We start from the raw sequence: 20,000 nt of genomic DNA, 5'->3' as shown, positions 1-20,000 counted from the left end.
TCGTCCACGGCATTGTAAGAAGAACAGGCAGCAATTTTTTTCGTACACTTATGACGGTTAGTCTCGAGGACTTCGCGAGAGCTCCGCGCAATCACGATAGCATTTTCACTTCCGGCGTTTCAACAGCCAATCAGATCACGAATTTGGTCGGCCAAATTTTGGCCGACCGTCCGGAATTCTTGAGAGACTTTTGATCAGGTCCAATTTTAGCGAGCGACGACATAAGAGAACATATGGGCGAAGCTAAAAATGGGCCTGATCGCAGGTTAAGGCTAACCGGAATGAGTAACTAAAGGCTAAACGGAGTGCTTTTTTGGAAAAAGTTTTGACTGCCGGTCATTTAGTGTTTAACACCTTGACCGTTACCGGCTATATAGCTACTGTGACATCGAATACCGAATTTTAGAAGTAGTCAGCATATAAGTATCTCACTCCTCGCGTTCTCCCAAATTTTACCTTTGCCCGATGGGGAAGAAATTACTCCATTTGGGGAGTAATGTATGGGTTGGATGGTACACTGTTATTTTCAAAGAGTTTATTTCACTCCAGTGCTGGAGTGAAAAAGTGGAGTAAAATAAAGCGGACTAAAATGTACTCCTAAGAGGAGTTAATTTAACTCCACTTAGAGTAATTTTTACTCAGTACTAGTTAATATTCAAAGGCAATGACTTTGCTAGAGTAAATTTTACTCTCCCTACAGAGTAATATAATATGCTGGAGTTAATTTTACTCCTATTTATCGGGATACTAAGTAAAGTCTACCCCACTTACTAATTCTACTTTCTGAGAAAAAAAGTAGAAAAGGATTTTACTCCTATATATGTATTTTTGTGGGGTAAATTTAAGTTTAGCCAGTCTAAGATGTGGAATTGGGGTTGTTTTATTTTTGTGAAATCCACCGATTAATTCTTTGTTTTCAAGGAGTTGGAGTAAAAAAGTGGAGTAAAACTAAACGCAGTAAAATGTACGCCTCTTATTTAGTTTTCCACTAATTAACAACAGCTGGATTAACCCTTTAACTCCCAATAGTGCCACTTATAGATTTTACTCTGTCTAACGCCAGACGATTTTACTCGTCAATGGGGAACCCCACGAGGCTGAAAGGGTTAACAACAGCTGGATTCACTCAAAAACTATGTCCCCATTAACCCTTTAACTCCCAATAGTGCCACTTATAGATTTTACTCTGTCTAACGCCAGACGATTTTACTCGTCAATGGGGAACCCCACGGGGCTGAAAGGGTTAATCCTGTTAATAAAGGCCGGTATCTCTCCACATTTTAGTGAGGCTTAATACGATGAGCCGCTCTGAATCTTGCTGGTTTTTTCGTTTTTAATTGGACGACGCGGTAATTAAAGTCGTTATCCTCCGCGATCTTGGATAACACAGTACAGAACAGACTGGAAACTAGAGAGCCGTTTTGGTCAGCAGTCACCGGTGCAGCTCTTTACTGATTTCGGCGGGTCTTTCGGCGGTTTTACTCAAGTTTGAATCAACGATCACAATTTGTGCTGACGAGTTTTTCGTTTGTTTACTCTTTAAATGCTGATCCAAAGCAAGGAAATGCTTACAACAACTCAAGCAAAAAGGTAAGCGTTAACTGAACCATGAACAGATAATAGCTGCGGTTACACTAGCCATTTTGCCCTTGGGTAACTGGCTTTTTCCCACGGGGAAGCATTTTCTTATGTGTAACCGATCTGCCCAAAGGGAAATAGCCTCCGGGAAATTTCCGTGGATTCGTCAAAGAGAACAAAGGAATTGCCCATGACACTTCCAGATGTAAGTCTTATGGTTAACAAGACCCCAGAGCGGCTCAACCAATCACAAGACTGCCGAACGCAAGAAACCACGTGCTGTGATGAACTGTGTAAACAACATGGCTGGCTTTCGCGCAATGATGTGAGTATTGTTCACGTTTCTATTTGTATCGTAGATTATACTTTAATTTGATGGCATTTCCTGTTTCTACAGTAATGATATCGAACAGGATCCAGCTAGTGCTGTTCAGTGTAGAAATGGATATCTGTTTGAGCAGCGTATGACGCAGCGAAGTGTTGAGCAAGCTGGCCCTTCCTACCTTGTGCAAGAACCGCCAAATGTAAATCAGTATCAGCAGTTTCCTTGTTTTCCCGTTGGAGGCCATTTCCAGTTTCTTCCATCTGGTCGTCCTTGTAGCCCAGCCGAAAGCACCAGCAGTTGCGGGTCTTTACCAAGTGAATCCACTGAAGCGAAAGGCAAGCGTTGTAGCTGGTCAAATCCAGAGGTGAAATGCCTGATATCAGCTTACAAACAACATCACAACTTGCTAAAAGCAACGAGAAGCGCTCACGGCAAGAAAAGTGTATGGGAGAGTATCATGGATGAATTTATTCAATTGTGCAGGGAAGCTGGAATCGACACATCGAAAACTTTAGTGCAGATTTAAAAAAAAATGGAGAGGCGTATTCGATAAATACAAAAGTGTTAGTGACAACAACAAGACCGGACGAGACCGCAAGACCTGCGAATTTTACGATGACATCGATGAATTCATGGCCAGCTCAGACAAAGTCAACCCCAAATTTGTGAAGGAAACCAACGTGGCTTCACATAAGAGAAAAGGCAGTGAAGAAGTGAGTGCGGGCGAGGAAAGTGATTGCGTATCAACAACTGCTGATCCTATTACCGATACGGAACCTGAAGAAGACGACAACACCAAAATCAAACAACCAAATCAAAAGAAAAATCCGTCAGGTCTTCAACGAAAAAAGCGAAAGACGACAAGTATTGATTCCACGGACACAGAAAATGCCATACTCCACATGTTTGAGGCCCAGCAAGAGGCATTTCAAAGATCGGAAGAGAAAGACGAACGAATGCTGCAGGCCATGATGAAGTCTCAAGAAGATGCTCAGAGGAGACACCAGGAATTTACTGTCGCTGTTTTAGCGAAATTAGGGGACATTTTCGCTTCCAAAAAGTAAATTTTACTTGTTAACTACGCGTTTCAGAAAATAGGGAAGTATTTGAATGGTTTGTCAGCATTTGTTGATATTTGAATTTGAACGACTTTTATGCAAATTTTCTTGTTACTGCGTTACAGTGACACGGAATCGGTGTTTTGTTGAAATCACATTTGTTAGTTTATCAAGTTGATTTCTCGCCGCTAACTGAGAGCTTTCGTGATTAACTTTCAACAAAGTTTATTTGAACTCATGTTTCGAATCATATATTAAAGAATTAGGCCTGTTTCAAAGGTCCTATTAAGCCGGTTTCGATTGTAGTGTGTTTCAGACGTCTAATTTAATTCAGTCGCATTTTGTTAAAAACAAATTAGGGGGTTTGTATGTACGAAATAATTCAAATTGGTGTTTTGCAACGGTGTTCCAAACAGTTATAATTTATGAATTGAGATCGGCATGGCACCAACACTACGTTTGAAACGGAGCTTATTAAATAATTAACATGAAATTGAACGACTCCGTTTTGCAAATTTCAAACATTTTCTTATTCCGCGAAAGTGCGCGCGAAACACCCCAAAGAGAGTCTGCCGCGAAGGAATATACAGCCCTTTTAGGACGGGGTGCGATTTCTGTTGATCTAAAAGTTGTTTGACAGTCCATGTTTTTTTCCAGAGATAAAAGTTAACTTTAACCATGATTTACAGGTATTGCATTCTTTTTCATGTAATGTGGTATCTGACTTTTTAACACGGTTTAAAGCCTGGCAAAAATACACAACTTCACTGGCTTGCGACGTGTTCAATAACAGCTTGTAGCACACCTCTAGCAGCTTGTGTGGGTGCACCAACATCACTGTGATTTTCATCCTCATCACCATCATCGTGGCCTCCATCAAATTCCTCATTTCTCATGATGCAGATGTTGTGTAAAACACAACATGCAACGATTGTGTCCGGAATTCTCTTGTGGTCCTCGTTTAGGCGTTTCAGTAAAACTCTCCATCTCCCTTTAATCAGGCCAAATGCATGTTCAGAAATTATTCGTGCTTTAGAAAGTTCCTTATTGAACTTTTTCTGATCTTCAGTAAGGGCACCATTATCTTTAAGTACTGGTAGAAGCCAGGTCTTTAGGGGGTAGGCAGAGTCTCCAACCACAAGGGGGCGAATTACGGTACCTCCTAAATCAAGGGTAGGCTCCATGAGAATGTCTTCATCTTCTGCTGCCCAGTAAAAGTCAGTTAAGCGCAACATTCGGGCATCATGCAGGCTTCCAGGGAATCCTGCTGCAACGGAAAAAAAATAGTCCTGTATAATCCACTACCCCTTGAACAAGGCAGCTATAGAAATGTTTGCGGTTGAAATAATCCTCGTGATTGATTAGTGGTGCTTTGATTGGTATGTGACTTCCGTCAATCGCCGTAACTACATTTGGAACCTTGCTCTTCATGGAAAATCCTTGGACTTTTTTTATGACATCTGCTCTTGCAGAAGGGAACGTTATGATTTCGTTTTGAAAGTTGCAGAGTTCTTGCACAAATTTGTGGCAGCAGCTAATTACCGTAGGTTTCGCTAGTCCCATCATTAATCCACAGGATCGGTAGCACTCGCCGGTTGCTAAACGCCATAAACTAGCAGCCACTCGCTTGTCCACTGGAATAGCCTCGCGCATCCTAGTGTTTTGACGTTCCATGTTTGGCCCTACAAGCTGGCAGATAAATTCTAAAGTTCTCTTTCCACCAGTGGTCAATCACTCTGTCGTTTAGAAGTCCTTGAAACCAGTTCTGCGGACGTGGAAATACCTAAGCACGCCTCTTCTTGCGAGCGGCAAGTCGACGTCTAAAATATAAATGGGAAAGTTGCAAGGACTGGAGAAAGCGTGACTGAAGTCGACGTCTTCGTTGCCTTCTTAAAATAAAACGCTGAATCGCTGAACTCAATTTAGGTGGACGATTTAAGAGAAGCGCCGTGACAATTACCGAAATTTAGCCAAAGAAAAGTTCGTCGTTCAGATCTTCCATGTTTACATGCAGGTAAGTTTCCCGCCAAATCAGGTTAACGCTTACCTTCCCCTTGGGTAATTTACAAGCGTGTAACCGCAAACGGGAAGTCGATCATAACCCAGGGTAAACCCAACCCAAGCCGTAACCCGAAGGTTGCCCATGGGCAAGTGGTCTAGTGTAACCGCACCTAATATTTGATGCCTTAGGCCCGATTCAGACACTGCGCACTTCTTCGACCGACACAAATTAACAAAAGTACGCCTGTTGATTCAGAAGTCGAACTTAACTGGCCCCTCCACAGCAGTTCCAAAGCCATTACCAAGAAAACCAATTGATTTTGTCAGCGATTTTCATGTAGAAGGCAAAACATGGTTTATGCATGATCATGAAGTTCGGCACATGAAACGTTCGACGTCTGAAATCAAAGCCGATCCACGGCCATGCTAAAGCCGAATTCCCGTCTAGGCCAGTTGAAAAGAACGCCTGAGCCATTCCAAATTAAAATAGCCGCTCTTAATTGATTCAAACGTCGAACTTTTCATGTATTAAGTTCGGCTCATGAAAAGTATGGCGTCTGAATCGGGCCTTATGACAATTTAATGTAAGCTTATGTAGAATTCAAACCTTTTACATGCACCTCTAAGTCCCAAATTTGTCAGGCAAGGATATTTAATTTGGCTTAAGTGCTTTAACAAATTGGTACGTATTTCACAAGAGAAATGAAGCTTTACACGCGATCCAGGCACGCTATCGGAACGTTACAATTTCAATTTTAAACCGTATAACGAATCCCATTGGACAATAACGAGAACTGTGTGGCTCTTTTTACTAAACCACGAAATTTGCATTTGCAGTTTGTGTCAATCATTTGATAAGGTGGATTTCAAAATGACATGTTCCTGTCTTAACGGGATACATCTATAGAATTTGACGAAATTTCGTTTTTCGCTCCTAAAAAAAACGCAGAGAGGATCATCTCTTCCAAAGTATGCCGATTGTGCTTCACCGAGCTGATATCAGACAAGATGAATCAAATTTTAAAATAGCGAGTGTGGAGGAGTTGTAAGAAGCGAACGATTGTCATGACAAAAGACTTAATGAAACATTTTTTCTTCATGGCTTTTTTCAATGCATCATGCATAGAGACACAGGAGTATTCGACTCATAATGTGGCAGCTCTTGGGAGAGGCCTTCAAAGGGGGTTCTGATGTCGCTTTGTCGGCTCATTTTCCAGCTCACCTGTCCCCTACTTGGCAAAAGATAAATGTCGCTGTCGTTTTTTCGCTGCAATACAATTGTCGCTGTCACTTTTTCGCTAGAATACAAATGTTCCCTAAACGTGCTTAATTTTTGCGTCCTGTAATTTGGTGACAAGTGAAATTGGGGAATATCTATAAAGGTTCGGGGAACTATTTCATTTTCGACAAACGCGCGTGAAATTATTCCGTAATTTCACGAGTAGACCATTTGATTAGCTATTAAAACTCATCATTTTAAAGCTAAGAAAATAAGCTTTCCAAAAGCATATAACTTATTTACAGACAACTGAAACATTTTATAAAAACGAAAGTTGAAAGAAAAAAAAAAAAGAAAAATAACACTAAAATAAGTTTTCCAGGCAAAATTTGGTCATTTTAACGTTGAATACGAATTTTTGGATGCCAAAGTAAATTTTTCTTCAATTTATCTGCTTTCTTGAACACAAATTTATCTAAATTCGACGGAAATTAAAACTGCTGAAGCACGAATATTTTTGGATTTTTAGGGGTAATCGGATTAGCGATCAATGCGTAAGAGGATAATGCGATAAAAGTGTCAAATTTACGACCCGTTGCTAACGGCAATGAGACAGACCGCATTACGAATAATTAACTTCTGTTTGCCAAAAAACACCCAAATAACCGATTTTTCGACGGGAATTTCATCCCAGAGGATAAAACGATTCACTGGACAGGTAATCAAGGTAAATATGTTCGAGCGAAAGCGAAAACAAGCGAATATTTTGAGGGAAAACACAATTCTGTGAGATCAAATGTGGTGAAGACACGCAATTGTATAGCTTTGAAAATGATCTTACCTTTTCAGCAATTTTAACGCTTGAAATTCCACCCTATGAACCACAATCCTTTTCTTTATCCTTTCCGAAGAACTTTAGTGTAATGTTTTAGCCGAAAAACTTTAGTAAAGCCGCTTCGTGATCGGTTGAAAATTCCGCCTTCGCAGGGCTAAAATTGCCTGAGGTAGAATACCGGTCATGTAGGCGTCCTGAAAGATTTGCAGGGAAGCTGGGACTATATCTCCCCAGTAAACACGCCAAATTTCACAGCGAGTGTGCGATTTACAGAGGGGTCTAGGAAAAAGAGTATCATGGGTGACAACTTACGTCCATAAGACGCCATTTTGCCGCTGTAGGAAAAGTTGTAATTTCACATGTGAAATTATAAATTAACGCTGAGATTTTGCGCCAAAAATAAGGAGTAATTTGACACCCATGTTATTTAAAGAGTAAGCGCCCGTAAAAAACTTCCTCGTTTTAAATAGAATATCCCACGCAGGCTCTCTTAGGGAATCATTACGCGTTCCTCCCCCACGAGCGTGTAGATCTCTCCTGGGGGCGTCTGCTGAAATAAGCCACACATTCCTTCACGCTTTGTTAAGTAGCTGTCATCTGAAAATCACGTGCGGCTTACTTAGGAACTAATCAGCGCTGTGTAGATCTCTCCTGGGAGCGTCTGCTGAAACGAGTCACACATTCCTTCACGCTTTGTTAAGTAACTGTCACCTGAAAATCACGTGCGGGTTACTTAGGAACTAATCAGCGCTGTGTAGATCTCTCCTGGGAGCGTCAATACCTCAACTCCTTCTGAAAGCGACGAAGCCTTTTTCAAAATATTCCACAGAAACATTAATTTTGTTTCCTCGGTGGGTTATGCATTTGCAGTCTCGCGAGTCAAAATGTGAGTGCTTAGTAAGGGTATGGTGTCATTTCATCTACTAGTAAAATTGAAGGCACCGTGGAAATATATAAATACGAATACAAATATTAAAGTACTGCGAGTGTATTTGAACTGCACGAGAACCATCACCTTCAAGCGCAATGAACACCAGTAGGAAAGTAGCGAAAAGAAAGCTTGAAAAAAAAAAAAACATCCATTGCGTTTAAGCTTATAATTTTCAGGCTGTTTTTGGCGATGATCGTCTCTAACACTTGATTTAATGTTTTTGTGTTGCGAACCGATCGTTCGCACTCAGTGTTTCTTCGATTTGAAAAATAAAGCAAACCTTAAATCAGTTGAACCGAACGACTATAAGAAATGAGGTTATTCAAATGTAAATATGACATCAATCCCAAGCGAACGCCACAAATAGGTTTGAATCACACGGGAGCAAAATGTTTCAACCATATGAATTTTACCGAACTCATTCTGTGAAAGGCCGCAAACATCTAAGCCAAAGCATGAAATTTATACGCTCCAGTTTCTCTTTGATAAGAATTTAACTCAGCCCAATACACTAAGCCTATCTTCTTGCAGTTTACTCACGGTCTCAAGTTAACTTCCAGAATCTGGAAGTCCGTTGTGATTGGTCTACGTAAATTCCGGCTCGTGGGGGAGCATTTCCGTTCCCAGAGCTGCGATCCTTTTGGCCAGTGCCGCGGATCGAGAGCTCTTGCAAGCTCTGGCCCGGCTGCGATTCACGAACTTCCGGTCGTTCTGCGCAGTCTCGACTTTTTTCACGTTCCCAGAGTCATCGTTCCTTTGACCAGCGGACGGGAAAGAGAGACTCTCGTTGAATCCAAAAAAGGCCATACTTGATTGGCTGTTGAAAAACGGTTTCATTTCCTGCCATTTTCAGTCTAAACTCAAAAATCGTGCTTTCTTGTGGATTTTCATCTACACGAGATTGAAGAGGATCTAGAAATAAATCATTTTACAACTTAGCAGTTCCGTAACGTTTTTGTTTTTGAAAAAACAGCAATTTTCACTTGCGTGACACCAGATGCTGAAATCTGTTTTGATTGATAAAATTTATCTCCTTATTGTTTATTCTCCGAAGTTTAAAAGCTTCGAGTTTATTAGGAGATGTGTTTATACTCATGTGTACTGTCTCGCGAGTGAAAAGTAAGCGCTGTCAAGGCAAGGTGGACTCCATTGTTGATTCCAACCGTCCTCACGCACGAGCAGTTGTTTAGCCGGAACCAGAGTTTTCTGGTTCCGGTTTTGGATTATTCTAGAGCCTCCCGCGCCCGTCCTGCTGGACAAGGGTAACGGAGGCTCTGGGAAAGAGATTGTCAAAATGGCGGACCAAGCCAAATCGATCATTTTCACGAGGCGTTAAATCATGGAATGGAAATTCTGGATTTGAGCGACCAAGCTCGTTCCCAGGCTCTCTCTCTCTCTTTTCCTCCCAGAGCCCGGGAACGAGGTTGTTAAGCAACATCACATTGAAAGAAAAGAAGCACGAGCGTTTGAAGCTATCTGCGTTAAACGCCATCCGATCGTGGTAATCGTTCCTCGTTGCAGCATCATCGAAGACCACATTCGGCCGAACGATTATACTATCAAATCATTACGTACATACGAGTTTCCATGAGATGCGCACGCACCGCCGTGACTCAGTGCGTCTGTTAGACGTGACTAGGGCGGATGTGTTAAAAGTTCCTTTCGACGGAACTGATATCAAGTTCAGGGAAAAGGTAAGAAATAATCTTTTCCCTTCTTATCCAGGTGTATCTCAGAATTATTATCACGTTATGGCCACGAAATAGCGATTGTACCTGTGTTGATAATCACCCAAAGCTCACTGTTTCTGGTACGAGTTGCCATGAAACTTAACTTATGAGGTAGTTGGAATTTTTTCTCAACTACTAAAACAAATGTAAACGGCTTAATCCCTCGTTGGTAGTCGTTTGTGAGCTATAAATACTTGTCCATTACTGGAGGATAATGTAAAAGGTAAAGGTAAAGTCTCTGCTTAAAACAGCCAGAAGGCTCATCAGGCCGGCGCTTATCTCCGGTTTCTGTAGCATGAAGCGACTAGGAGTATTTATACTCCCCCCTGGATGGGATGCTAGTCCATCGCAGGGTTACCCCCAGCATTACGCCGGTACCCATTTATACACCTGGGTGGAGAGAGGCACCGTGAGAGTAAAGTGTCTTGCCCAAGAACACAACACAATGTCCCCGGCCAGGCCCCGAACCCAGACCACTCGATCCGGTGTCGAGCACACTAACCATGAGGCCACCGCGCCTCCCAGGATAATGTACTAGGCAAAAATACACATACAGCTATGAACTCAACTTCTTGAAACGCTGAAATTTAATTTTAAAGTTTAAAATCACATTTATGCTAACGTGTTACGAGTGAGCCAACGCTAATTAGTCGCTCTGTTGTTTTCGGCTATTGTGCTGTGTACGTAACACTGATTAGCTTTTTCGCATTGTTTTCTGTAGAAATGTCAGAGGACGAAAGCCCTAGTCATAAAGGGGCTGAATCCCTAAGCATGGAAATAAAGACCATGATGAGTAATATGTTTGCAGAATTCAAAACTGACATCATGCAGTCAGTTACGGAAACTGTAGAATCCAGTATAAATGAATGGTATGAAGAGAATGACTACAGTGCTGAAGACGAGCCTGTTGTTGATAATACCATAGATGTGAATGCGTTAATGCAAACCTTCCTAGCTTCAAACAAAAGCCAAGCGAGTACATCTGAATCTGCTAAAACTGTGAAACGACCAACAGAGTTTGAAACTCTACCCACAGAGTTGAATCCCGAAAAAGCTAATGGACCACCTATATGTGAGAAGTTGGTAGTTCTGGGCAATAGCCTTTTAAAGGAAGGATTGTCTAAAGATCAGTTGACAATGAAGAGCGAGTATCTGAAGCCTGAAAACTGTCCGATGTTGGAGAGCCCCAAGGTAAATACTATGCTTTGGGGCCAACTCAAACAGGAGCAGAAGAATCTAGATTTAAGCCTTCAAAAAGGTCAAGGGCATTTAATGTCGTCATTGTATGCATTACTGAAAGTGTGTAACCAGCTGGTAGATAAAGCTGACAGCAAAGAAATGTTAATTACGCTCACCCATGCCGTGGTGTTGTCACTGTCTGCAAATCGACAGTTCAATTTAAGCAAAAGGGAATTGTTGAGGCCCCATCTGAATAAGAATTACCAAGCCATGTGTAATCCAATTACTGCAAATTTATTTGGGGACGACCTCAATAAACAAGTGGACCACTTAAAAAAGGCAAATAAGATTGGCCTGAAAGTTCAAGGTTGGGAAAGCTAACATACCATCCGTATGGACGTGGCTCGCGTACACGAGGCAGATGCAGACAAAATTATGTTGGCCGTAGTCGTTCAACGACTCCGGCAGAAGGAAGAGCGCCTTTTTTAGGCTCGGATACTCCCGCAGACAAGCCAGATAGAAACTGAAGTAAATAATATTATTTCTAATCAATGTGTGCTTGCTGGGGGTCAAGTGCGCAATTTTGTGTCTAAATGGAAGGAGCTGACATCTGACCCTCAAATTTTGGATATCATCTCACATTGTCATATTGAGTTTGGTGAAATTCCCACGCAAAAACGCTCGTCAGCCGTGACCAACTTGGAAAATAAGTTTTCCGATCAAGATCCGTCTTATCTTTAATTTAAAAGCTCTTAATAACAGTGTCGTTCATCACCACTTCAAATTGAACACTCTAGAGGCCACTCTCCTACCTATTACCCCTGGGTGTTACATGACATCACTTGGCTTAAAAGAAGCGTATTATTCCATTCACATTGCCCCAGAACAGCAACATTGTTTGAAGTTTATGTGGAAAGGCATACTTTATCAATTCTTTTTAAGGCTCTAAAACCCGTCTTCGACAGTTCGTGAGGACAATGTAGAATCTCGTGCGCAGGCTATATTGACAACTCGTTATACATTGGCGCGCGATACTTATGAATCGTGTTTGAGAAATACATTGACAGCAGTCCAGTTATTCATATCCCTGGGTTTCCAAGTTCACCCAAAAAAGTCTATTGTTGTGCCCACGAGAAAAATAGAATACTTGGGATTTGTAATGTCGTCTGTGGACATGACTGTGGGACTGATAGACAAGAAAGTTCACGCCATTGTTAAGCGCTGTCAGGAATTTTTACGTGATAACAAGAAACATCCCATACAAGAGGTAGCGTCCCTTATCGGAACGTTAATATCCACATTTCTGGGGGTCCTGTTCGGTCCTTTGCATTACCGTAGAAAGATTCTAAAAGCTGACTTTTTGAGCGTTAGCCCTTCGTCAAAGCGAATCGAGGAATTGTGGGAAGTTTTTATAGTAGAGTAGGAGCTACGCTATTGGTGGTAACATGGCAACGTGAAAAATAGGAATATATTAGTTAAATGAAAAGAGTTTGTTAATACAGTGAGGATTAAGGTTGCCGATTTGGAAAACTAATTTTTGTTCCGGATTCTTGCGGCTTTCCGTCGTAGGTTTTTAGTGCACACTGGTACATAGAACGTTCTACAGATTCTCGCAGTTATTTGTTGTATTCATCGTCACTTCCATGACATGTCAAGAATTCCATTCCTTATTCTTAATTTCTTAGACTTCGACGTCTAGGTAGTGATGACGCCAATTTTTCCTGCAAATCAGAGGAGATGTGCCAGTTCTGCGAAAAACGTGGCTATCCTGTCCCTTTGGTCAAAGCTGGCCATCATCGCGCCCAACAATGTGATCGACAGTCAACACTACAAACGTCACAAAAAAATAAGAGTGACAGAATTCCCTTCACCCTCACTTTCCATGCTTCATCATAATCAGGCAGTCAAAAGTATCATTCTTAATAATTTTAAATTACTCCAAAATGATCCCAAGACTGGTGGAATCTTTTCGCAACCCCCACTTATTTCATTAAAACGCGACAAAAACGTAGGCAACTTTTTAGTTAGAAGGCCGCTCAAAACTAACGAGCAACCCGGCACTTTGAAATGTGCGCGCTCACGATGCAAACTTGTCTTTTCATTGTTAACACTAGCGAGATATCGGGACCTAAGCGATCTGTTAAGATCACAGATCGTTTCACATGTACCTCCGCAAATGTCATTTATTGCATGACCTGTACGTTATGCAATAAATTATACATTGGCAAGACAGATAGACGACTAGGTGACCGATTCCACGAACACCTTCGCGATGTTGAGATGAATTACTAAGCCAGTCCAATTAATAAGCCAGCCCCTCGTCATTTTACTCTTCCTAACCACTCCAAAAATCACATGGCTATCTGCGACCCTTCCCTAAATCTAGGTACGACGGAAAGCTGCAAGAATCTGGAACAAAAATTAGTCTTCCAAGTCGGCACCCTTAATCCTCACGGTATTAACGAACTCTTTTCATTTAACTAATATATTCCTATTTTTCACGTTGCCATGTTACCACCAATAGCGTAGCTCCTACTCTATTCGCTCTGACGAGGGGCTTACGCTCGAAATGTCAGCTTTTAGAATATCTGTACGGTGGCCAATTTAAATTATCAACTCCGTTGATAAAACCCAATTTTTGTATACTACTTCCCCACCGACGCAGTTTCTTTAGAAACTACCCCCTTCATTCCTTTGCATTACTGTTCCCTTGAACATTACAAAATGAAAGCTTTGAAACAAAATGGGGGTGATTATGAAGCAAAAATGGTACTTTTCCCAGCGAGTCAGTCTAGAGGAATTGTCTTGGTGGATCACCAATGTGGACTCTTGTGTGAGGAAAATCACGCGCGAAGAACCTCACTCTATCCTTGAAACTGACGCAGCCCTAACAGAGTGGTGTGCGAAACGGGGAGAGATGAAAACCCAGGGGTTTGGTCCAGAAGCGAAAAAGATCAGAATATTCATTGCCTTGAGCTACTTGCGGTCCGTTGGGGATTATTAGGGACTTTACTATTTACGACGCGGTCGTCAACGAGAACGCCTCGAAACAGCAATATCATTGGTTAAAAGAGGAAAAGTAATCGTGCTGCACGCGTGGCACGCATTTTAGCACAAATTCGTGCGGTTGTCTGCACAACAACGACGTGAAATCACCAAATTTCTGGTTTTGGCGATAACGCGAGCATTTAAATATGAATCTTTCATTGTCTATTTTTACTCCCAAACCGCTCGTGCCAATTTATTTCTAGGACACTTCACCCACATTGTACGACGCGAACGAGATGACCTAACGGCGAGAAACTTACGATAGTGCAAAGTTATATTTTGATGTGACGTTTTCATCAACGTCGCCGTCGTAGATCGTAAAGTCCCTATTGTCTCTCTGTAACGCAGAGCACGATGTCCCTTTACGTATTAGGAGTGACATTGTAACGGCCGTGAGTTACATCAATGCCATGGGGGGATGCAAATCCGACGGTTGTAATGACATTACTTATTAAATTTAGCAATGGGCGATAGAAAAGAACATTTGGTTTTCCACGGCACACACCCTTGTGGTAGATAATTACGACGCTGATCAATTATCAAGAAAACTTAATCCTAATCTTGAATGGAGCATCACGTACGGATGAAGTATTCAATCAAATGTTAAAAGCGTTTCTTTTTCTACCAATCATTGATTTGTTTCCATCCCTAGTGAATGTCAAATTGCCGACTTATGTGAAACCGATATGGAAACCTGATCCATTCACTCAATATGTGGACGCATTTACTATGGACTGGGCTTTGCACCCATTCTACGCATTTTCCCCGTTGATTCTCGCGGGTCGATGTTTGCAAAAAAATCGGGGTGATGAGGCTACTGAGCTTTTGATTGTCCCTATGTGGCCTACTACTCAAAGATGTTTTGGTTCTTTATTAAGCATGTTGGTAGACCTGCCACGTTACTTCAAGGCAACCAGGAAAACGTTGACGAATCCTTTACTGGGAGAACTAAGTTACCCACTCAGGGTCACTTTATTGGTATGCAGAGTGTCCGGCAATCCCTTGTCGAGTGCGGATTTTCTACAGAAGTTGCCAACGTCATTCTGTCCTCGTGGAGAAAGAGTACAGTTAAGCAATGTAATGTGTACCTCCAGAAATGGTCCACGTTTTGTTTGTCAAGGCAAAGTCATTTCATGCGTGCCCCTGTTTCATTAATCTTGGATTTTCTTCATGATTTATAGACCAAAGGCTACAGTTATTCATCCCTGAATACTGCTAGGTCAGCTATCTCCGCCTTATACAGCGCTGATAAGACAGACATCGGCCAGAATATAGGGAAACATCCATTAATCTGCCGGTTTCTGATGGGTGTGTCTAATGACTCCAAAATTTCAGGAAGTGTGGCCTGTGGAGCAAGTACTTTCCTATTTAGAACAATTAACACCTCTTCATACATTAAAGTTGAAAGAACTTACGTTGAAATTGGTCATGCTTATTGTATTAGTAACTGGACAGAGATGCCAAACGTTAAGTTTTTTGGATCATATTTCAGAAGAAAGTATGAAAAAAATTCCCAGCACACTTAAGCTTTCTTTATCCGGGCACCTTAAACAGGACAAACCAAGTCACTTGTTTGGCAATGTGAGCCTGTTTCAGTACCCGAATAAAACTTTGTGTGTTTACACTACACTTGAACATTATATTGAAGTTACGCAGCCATTACGGAAGTCTTCTAAGTTGTTGATATCATATATTAAACCTCTAATGAAGCGTCTAGCTCTACAATAGGTAGATGGCTGAAAACGTCTAGCCAACATTGATGTTAATATTTACCTCGCTCACAGCACAAGGAGTCCGTTGACTACGAAAGCAGCTCAACTGCTTCCGATAGATGTGATGAAACTTGCTGGATGGTCACAAGAATGTACGTACGTTCACGAAATTTTATGATAAGCCATTGGCCATCACAGACCACATGAGCAAGGTTATTTTAAATATAGCTGATAAATAAAGAGCTTGTCAATAAACGTGGTTTGAGTGTATCATCATAGATGAGGTTTTTTGACTGGGCTATTTTGAACTCACAGCTTTGAAATCTCATGGTAACCCATATGTACGTAATGATTTGATAGAATTAAAAAAGTAAACGAGACTTACCTTAGGAAGTTGAAGTTTGATGGTAGTTCCATCAAATTATTTGTAGTACATTGGGTTAACATGCCCAACCCTTTGTTATGTTCACTCCCATTATGTTTTTTTGTTTATGCTCGCCCAAAATGCTTTAAAGACTGAGTCATGGCGGTGCGTGCGCATCTCATGTTAACCCGATGTGGTACAAATGATTTGATATAACTAACATCAACTTCCTGAGGTAAGTCTCGTTTAATTTTGCAATCTATGGGTAGTTGCCTTCGAGAAGAAAGGGAATTCACGGTTAAAGGAAATGGTTTCAAACCAGTATTGAGTAATTATGGTTATTTCTGAAGAACAAGCTGTCTTCTCACTCCAGATTTTATGATTGACGAGTCGTACGTTCTAAACAAGAATTTGTCCTTGATAGTTGTGGACGAACATCACATCGTCGAAACTTGCCAAAACACTCCAATATTCAATGACTCTCTCTGCTTAGCTTTCCTACCGCTCTTTTTACCGGGCTTCCTTCGTGTGTTGTTCATTAACTTAAAAGTAAATACAGTAGTTTTTTAATTTAGCGGTTTCCTTTTCGGAAAAGTTGGTTGAACTCGACATGCACATAAATATTCCCTCGCCGTTACTGTAGTTATTTGAGTGTTTATTTACATTAGCAATAAAAAAGGCGGAATCATCTGTCATATCACTTTCACTAATTAGATTAGCAGATTTGTTAATTCTGAAGGCGTCGGTTACAGCAACGGGGCATTTTATATGTTTGCGTGACAAAATACCACCGGCAGTTCTTTTCCAAGGGTAAAGGGTAAAGGGTAAAGGGTAAAGGGTAATATTTTGAACCAACCTTCTTGCTGAAGTGCTTGGCGCAGCCATTAATTCCTATTACACCCTGTTGAAATGGCGAGAACTCGATTGCATCGTCCAAGAAATTGTTGTGTTCATATTATTCAGATCTTTTTGTGGGTGCCCTGTGTAGGCGAGCACAGCAGACTGCCAAGTGCCACAAATGGGGCAAAAAAGGCAAACTCATATTTTCTGTCTCGCTTGTTCTTTTTGAATGCGTTTGCTACGAAAATTTGCATGTAGAACTTAAGACTTGGATCTTTCAGCATTGCAATTGAATACGGAATTCAAAAATGGTTTGCTACTGAAATCTCGAGAATGAATACAATTAATTAAAAAAAATCCGCAAATAAATCCGTTTTAGGATTTTGTGTTCCAATGAAAATCACAAGGATCGCGATTTTGAAAACGGATTTCCAATCGAACGCACCCCCAAGTTTCTCAATAGAACACACCCTTTGTTTATTCTTGGGGTAAGTGAGTAAGTTAGCCTATTAAGTGAACTAAGACCTACTCGGGCGAGGTTTTGACCAGCAACCCGTGTTCGCAATGACATTTTTTTCGCGAACAATATCTGGTGCCCATAATTAATTTTTCTGTGTAGGGAAAACTTTTCAGAGAGGACAGGGGATGAAGTGAAAGCAGTGTTTTCTGACTGGTCCACCGTATCTGTCTTGTAGACTATGTTGTGTTTTTTGCAAACCTTTTTTTAACAAGTGAGATGATCAGAGGTTTTTACTCAAGTATCTAAAGTAAATTTGGAATTGACTTGGATTTGTACAGCTTGGTGATTGCCTACAGAAATTTCGCGCTAGTGTCCAATAAAAACTGCCGTTACACGTTACCCTCTATACCCAGCGCGCTTGTTGTGCGGTTTTGTTTTTTTGTTTGTTTGTTTTTTTCATGTTTCCCCATTTCACATACTCCACGTTAACAAAAAGCGCCAGAAAAGCCGTACAGACCCGACTGACAAAAGTCACCGAGCTACAGAGAATTGAACTCTGACGCCAATGACTATGACACACAAGCGACACGATCGTGACAAGCGTGTGACTGACGTGACTACGTGTCGACCTTTGTACCACGAAAGGTAATAAGAGACATAAGACGCTCACTGCATGACAAGTGTGTCAAGTGTTACCCTGCGAGCAGAGTCTCTTTCGATCTTCCCAGATAAGTCGGGAAGAGGAAAGTAGACTCTGCGAGCCGGCTCAACATTTCGTGTTGAGCATGCGTTACAAATTCAAACGTATTGGGGAGTCAGTCACGCGTGACTAGTAACCGCAAACCACAAAACCAAAACAAACAGTAGGGATATTTTCGAACAACTCTGGCACACTCTGGACACTTGTCAAGGAAAACTTGTGAAGGACGATATTTGCTAGTGTAAACTACTTGTCAAGTGCACTTGTCAAGGAAAACTTTTTTCCTAAAGATTTTCCATTTACACTACCAAGGAAAACTTGTCAAGGCCCTACCAACCGTATTGAGCCTTCACATGAAAATATCTCAAGCAATGACCGAGAGATATTGACAAGCGTTCCCGAAATGTGGTCACAATCATCTCCAGTCCCCCGTCTGTACTCGCGCGGTTTTGTACCCCGCCGGAAGTGAAATGTTGCGTCTTTTAATGGCTAAAACTAGGGGAAGAAAAATCGAAATATATACATCTTTTTTTGCAGTTGTCATCACGACAATGGGTACATTCAATCAAGCAAATTAAAAAAAAACTGTCACATACACTTCAAAAGCTCGTGCAGTGAGTTTGTACCTGCCCTGCAAAATATTTATCTGTTCGAGTCTGTAGAAATTCTAGATTGCCTGTTTGACTCGTCCGAAAGTTCTGGCAAATCGTGACGGGTCTCAGTGATGAAAAACTTTACAATACGTAGTCTTCCTTTTATCCCAGAAAATTGTAGGGGACGTTTCCTTAATTAAAATATTATTTTCAAACAAACGTTGGCGAAAATGAAGAAGTGATAGATCTCCAATATCACAGCCACTATTTTACTCATCTCAGTAAAATTGTAGTGTTCTTCAATGTTGTTTTGAATTTTTTTACGCACTCCTCAAAATCTTATACAATACAATATTACATACTTAATTGACCGCTCCCCATAGGGGCTTTTCAGGGCCAATGAAACACAACGAAACGACGGAACAGAACAACAACAACAACAAGTGGTAAGAATCCCAACTGGCCGGAACCAAACCAGTTGGCTATTTACAAGTGCAGTTGGGAAGTTGAACAGGGACTACCAGGATCAAATTCAACGAGTAGTCAGAGCGGGTCTTGAACCGGGATCTCCGGAGCTCAAGGTAAGCGCCCAAACCACTGGGTCACCATCGCCAACTATTTCGGCCATGCGCCCGCGTAACGTAAGCGGTTTCTTAGAAATCTAATTCTCGAAATGGCGTCAAATTTTACAAAGAAATGTATGGAGAGGTGTTAAATATTTCGAAAAAGTGCACTAAAAATTGCAGATGGAACATTTGCCGGAACGGGATGCCATTATAACGACTGTTGTCTGTGTTCTGCTGTAAAAAATATAACTTCAGGCCAAAAAAAAAACCCTTCATTTTTCCTATTCTTTGTTTTGAGGTGAGCGACCCCTTTAAGCCTTACAAAAGCCGGCAAATATACGAAAATTCCTGGAATTATAGACAGATACCAGTGTTCCTGTGCTTGGTTCTTCACTTGCCGGAGTGGAGACCCATAGTTGACTCTGTTCTTGACCCTAACCCAAAATATGAAGTCAGCAGCGAAATGTTTGATCCGTCCTTTTTCCCTTCCAAAGAACGCAAAAAACCGATAAACCAAAGTCCACGTTAAAACTGTAAAATTCCCTGTTTTCGAATAACGATATCTTGGCTGTCTTTTGTCCAAATTCCTCGCAAAAACCATCGTTTGAAAGCTAATTTTGTGAACTTCATTCTTCGAAGCAAGTTATTTTTCTCAGCGGTTTTGGTATGGGCCAAACTTTAGTAGATATAAAAAACATATTCCGTACCTCGCGTCGCAGCGATATGAGCCCGCTGATACAAGAAGAAGAACAGCGGAAAAAGTCATTTCACGTAAGTCGCGCTGAATTGTCGTGACCGGAATAGTTGGCGATGACTGCCTCCTATCACTACTTTCCCGAAATTTCTGGGAAATCTGTTCGC

The 20,000-nt window shown here is 41.3% G+C and overlaps 2 protein-coding genes across 3 annotated transcripts in view; one reads left to right on the top strand and one right to left on the bottom strand.

Annotated features, from left to right (window-relative positions):
• LOC138011782 (gamma-aminobutyric acid receptor subunit alpha-1-like) overlaps nucleotides 1-7,211 on the bottom strand; it is a 30,124-nt gene extending 22,913 nt beyond the window's left edge. Inside the window, exon 1 of one of the 2 annotated variants that reach the window (XM_068858960.1) lies at nucleotides 7,023-7,211. The gene's annotated coding sequence lies outside the window, so the exon portion shown is untranslated. The remainder of the gene's footprint in view (nucleotides 1-7,022) is intronic. The other variant, XM_068858959.1, reaches the window with a different exon arrangement.
• On the top strand, nucleotides 6,835-11,830 carry LOC138011783 (uncharacterized). Its single transcript, XM_068858961.1, has 2 exons — nucleotides 6,835-6,908; nucleotides 10,399-11,830. Exon 2 carries the CDS (start codon nucleotides 10,401-10,403, stop codon nucleotides 11,235-11,237), a length of 837 nt encoding a protein of 278 aa, XP_068715062.1. The 5' UTR covers nucleotides 6,835-6,908; nucleotides 10,399-10,400; the 3' UTR covers nucleotides 11,238-11,830.
• The last annotated feature ends 8,170 nt before the right edge of the window (nucleotides 11,831-20,000 follow it).

The sequence above is a fragment of the Montipora foliosa genome, chromosome 7, assembly GCF_036669935.1.
Source record: "Montipora foliosa isolate CH-2021 chromosome 7, ASM3666993v2, whole genome shotgun sequence".
NCBI lineage: Eukaryota > Metazoa > Cnidaria > Anthozoa > Scleractinia > Acroporidae > Montipora > Montipora foliosa.
Note: the sequence above shows the minus strand (reverse complement) of the source record. Positions and strands in the feature narration are given on the sequence as shown.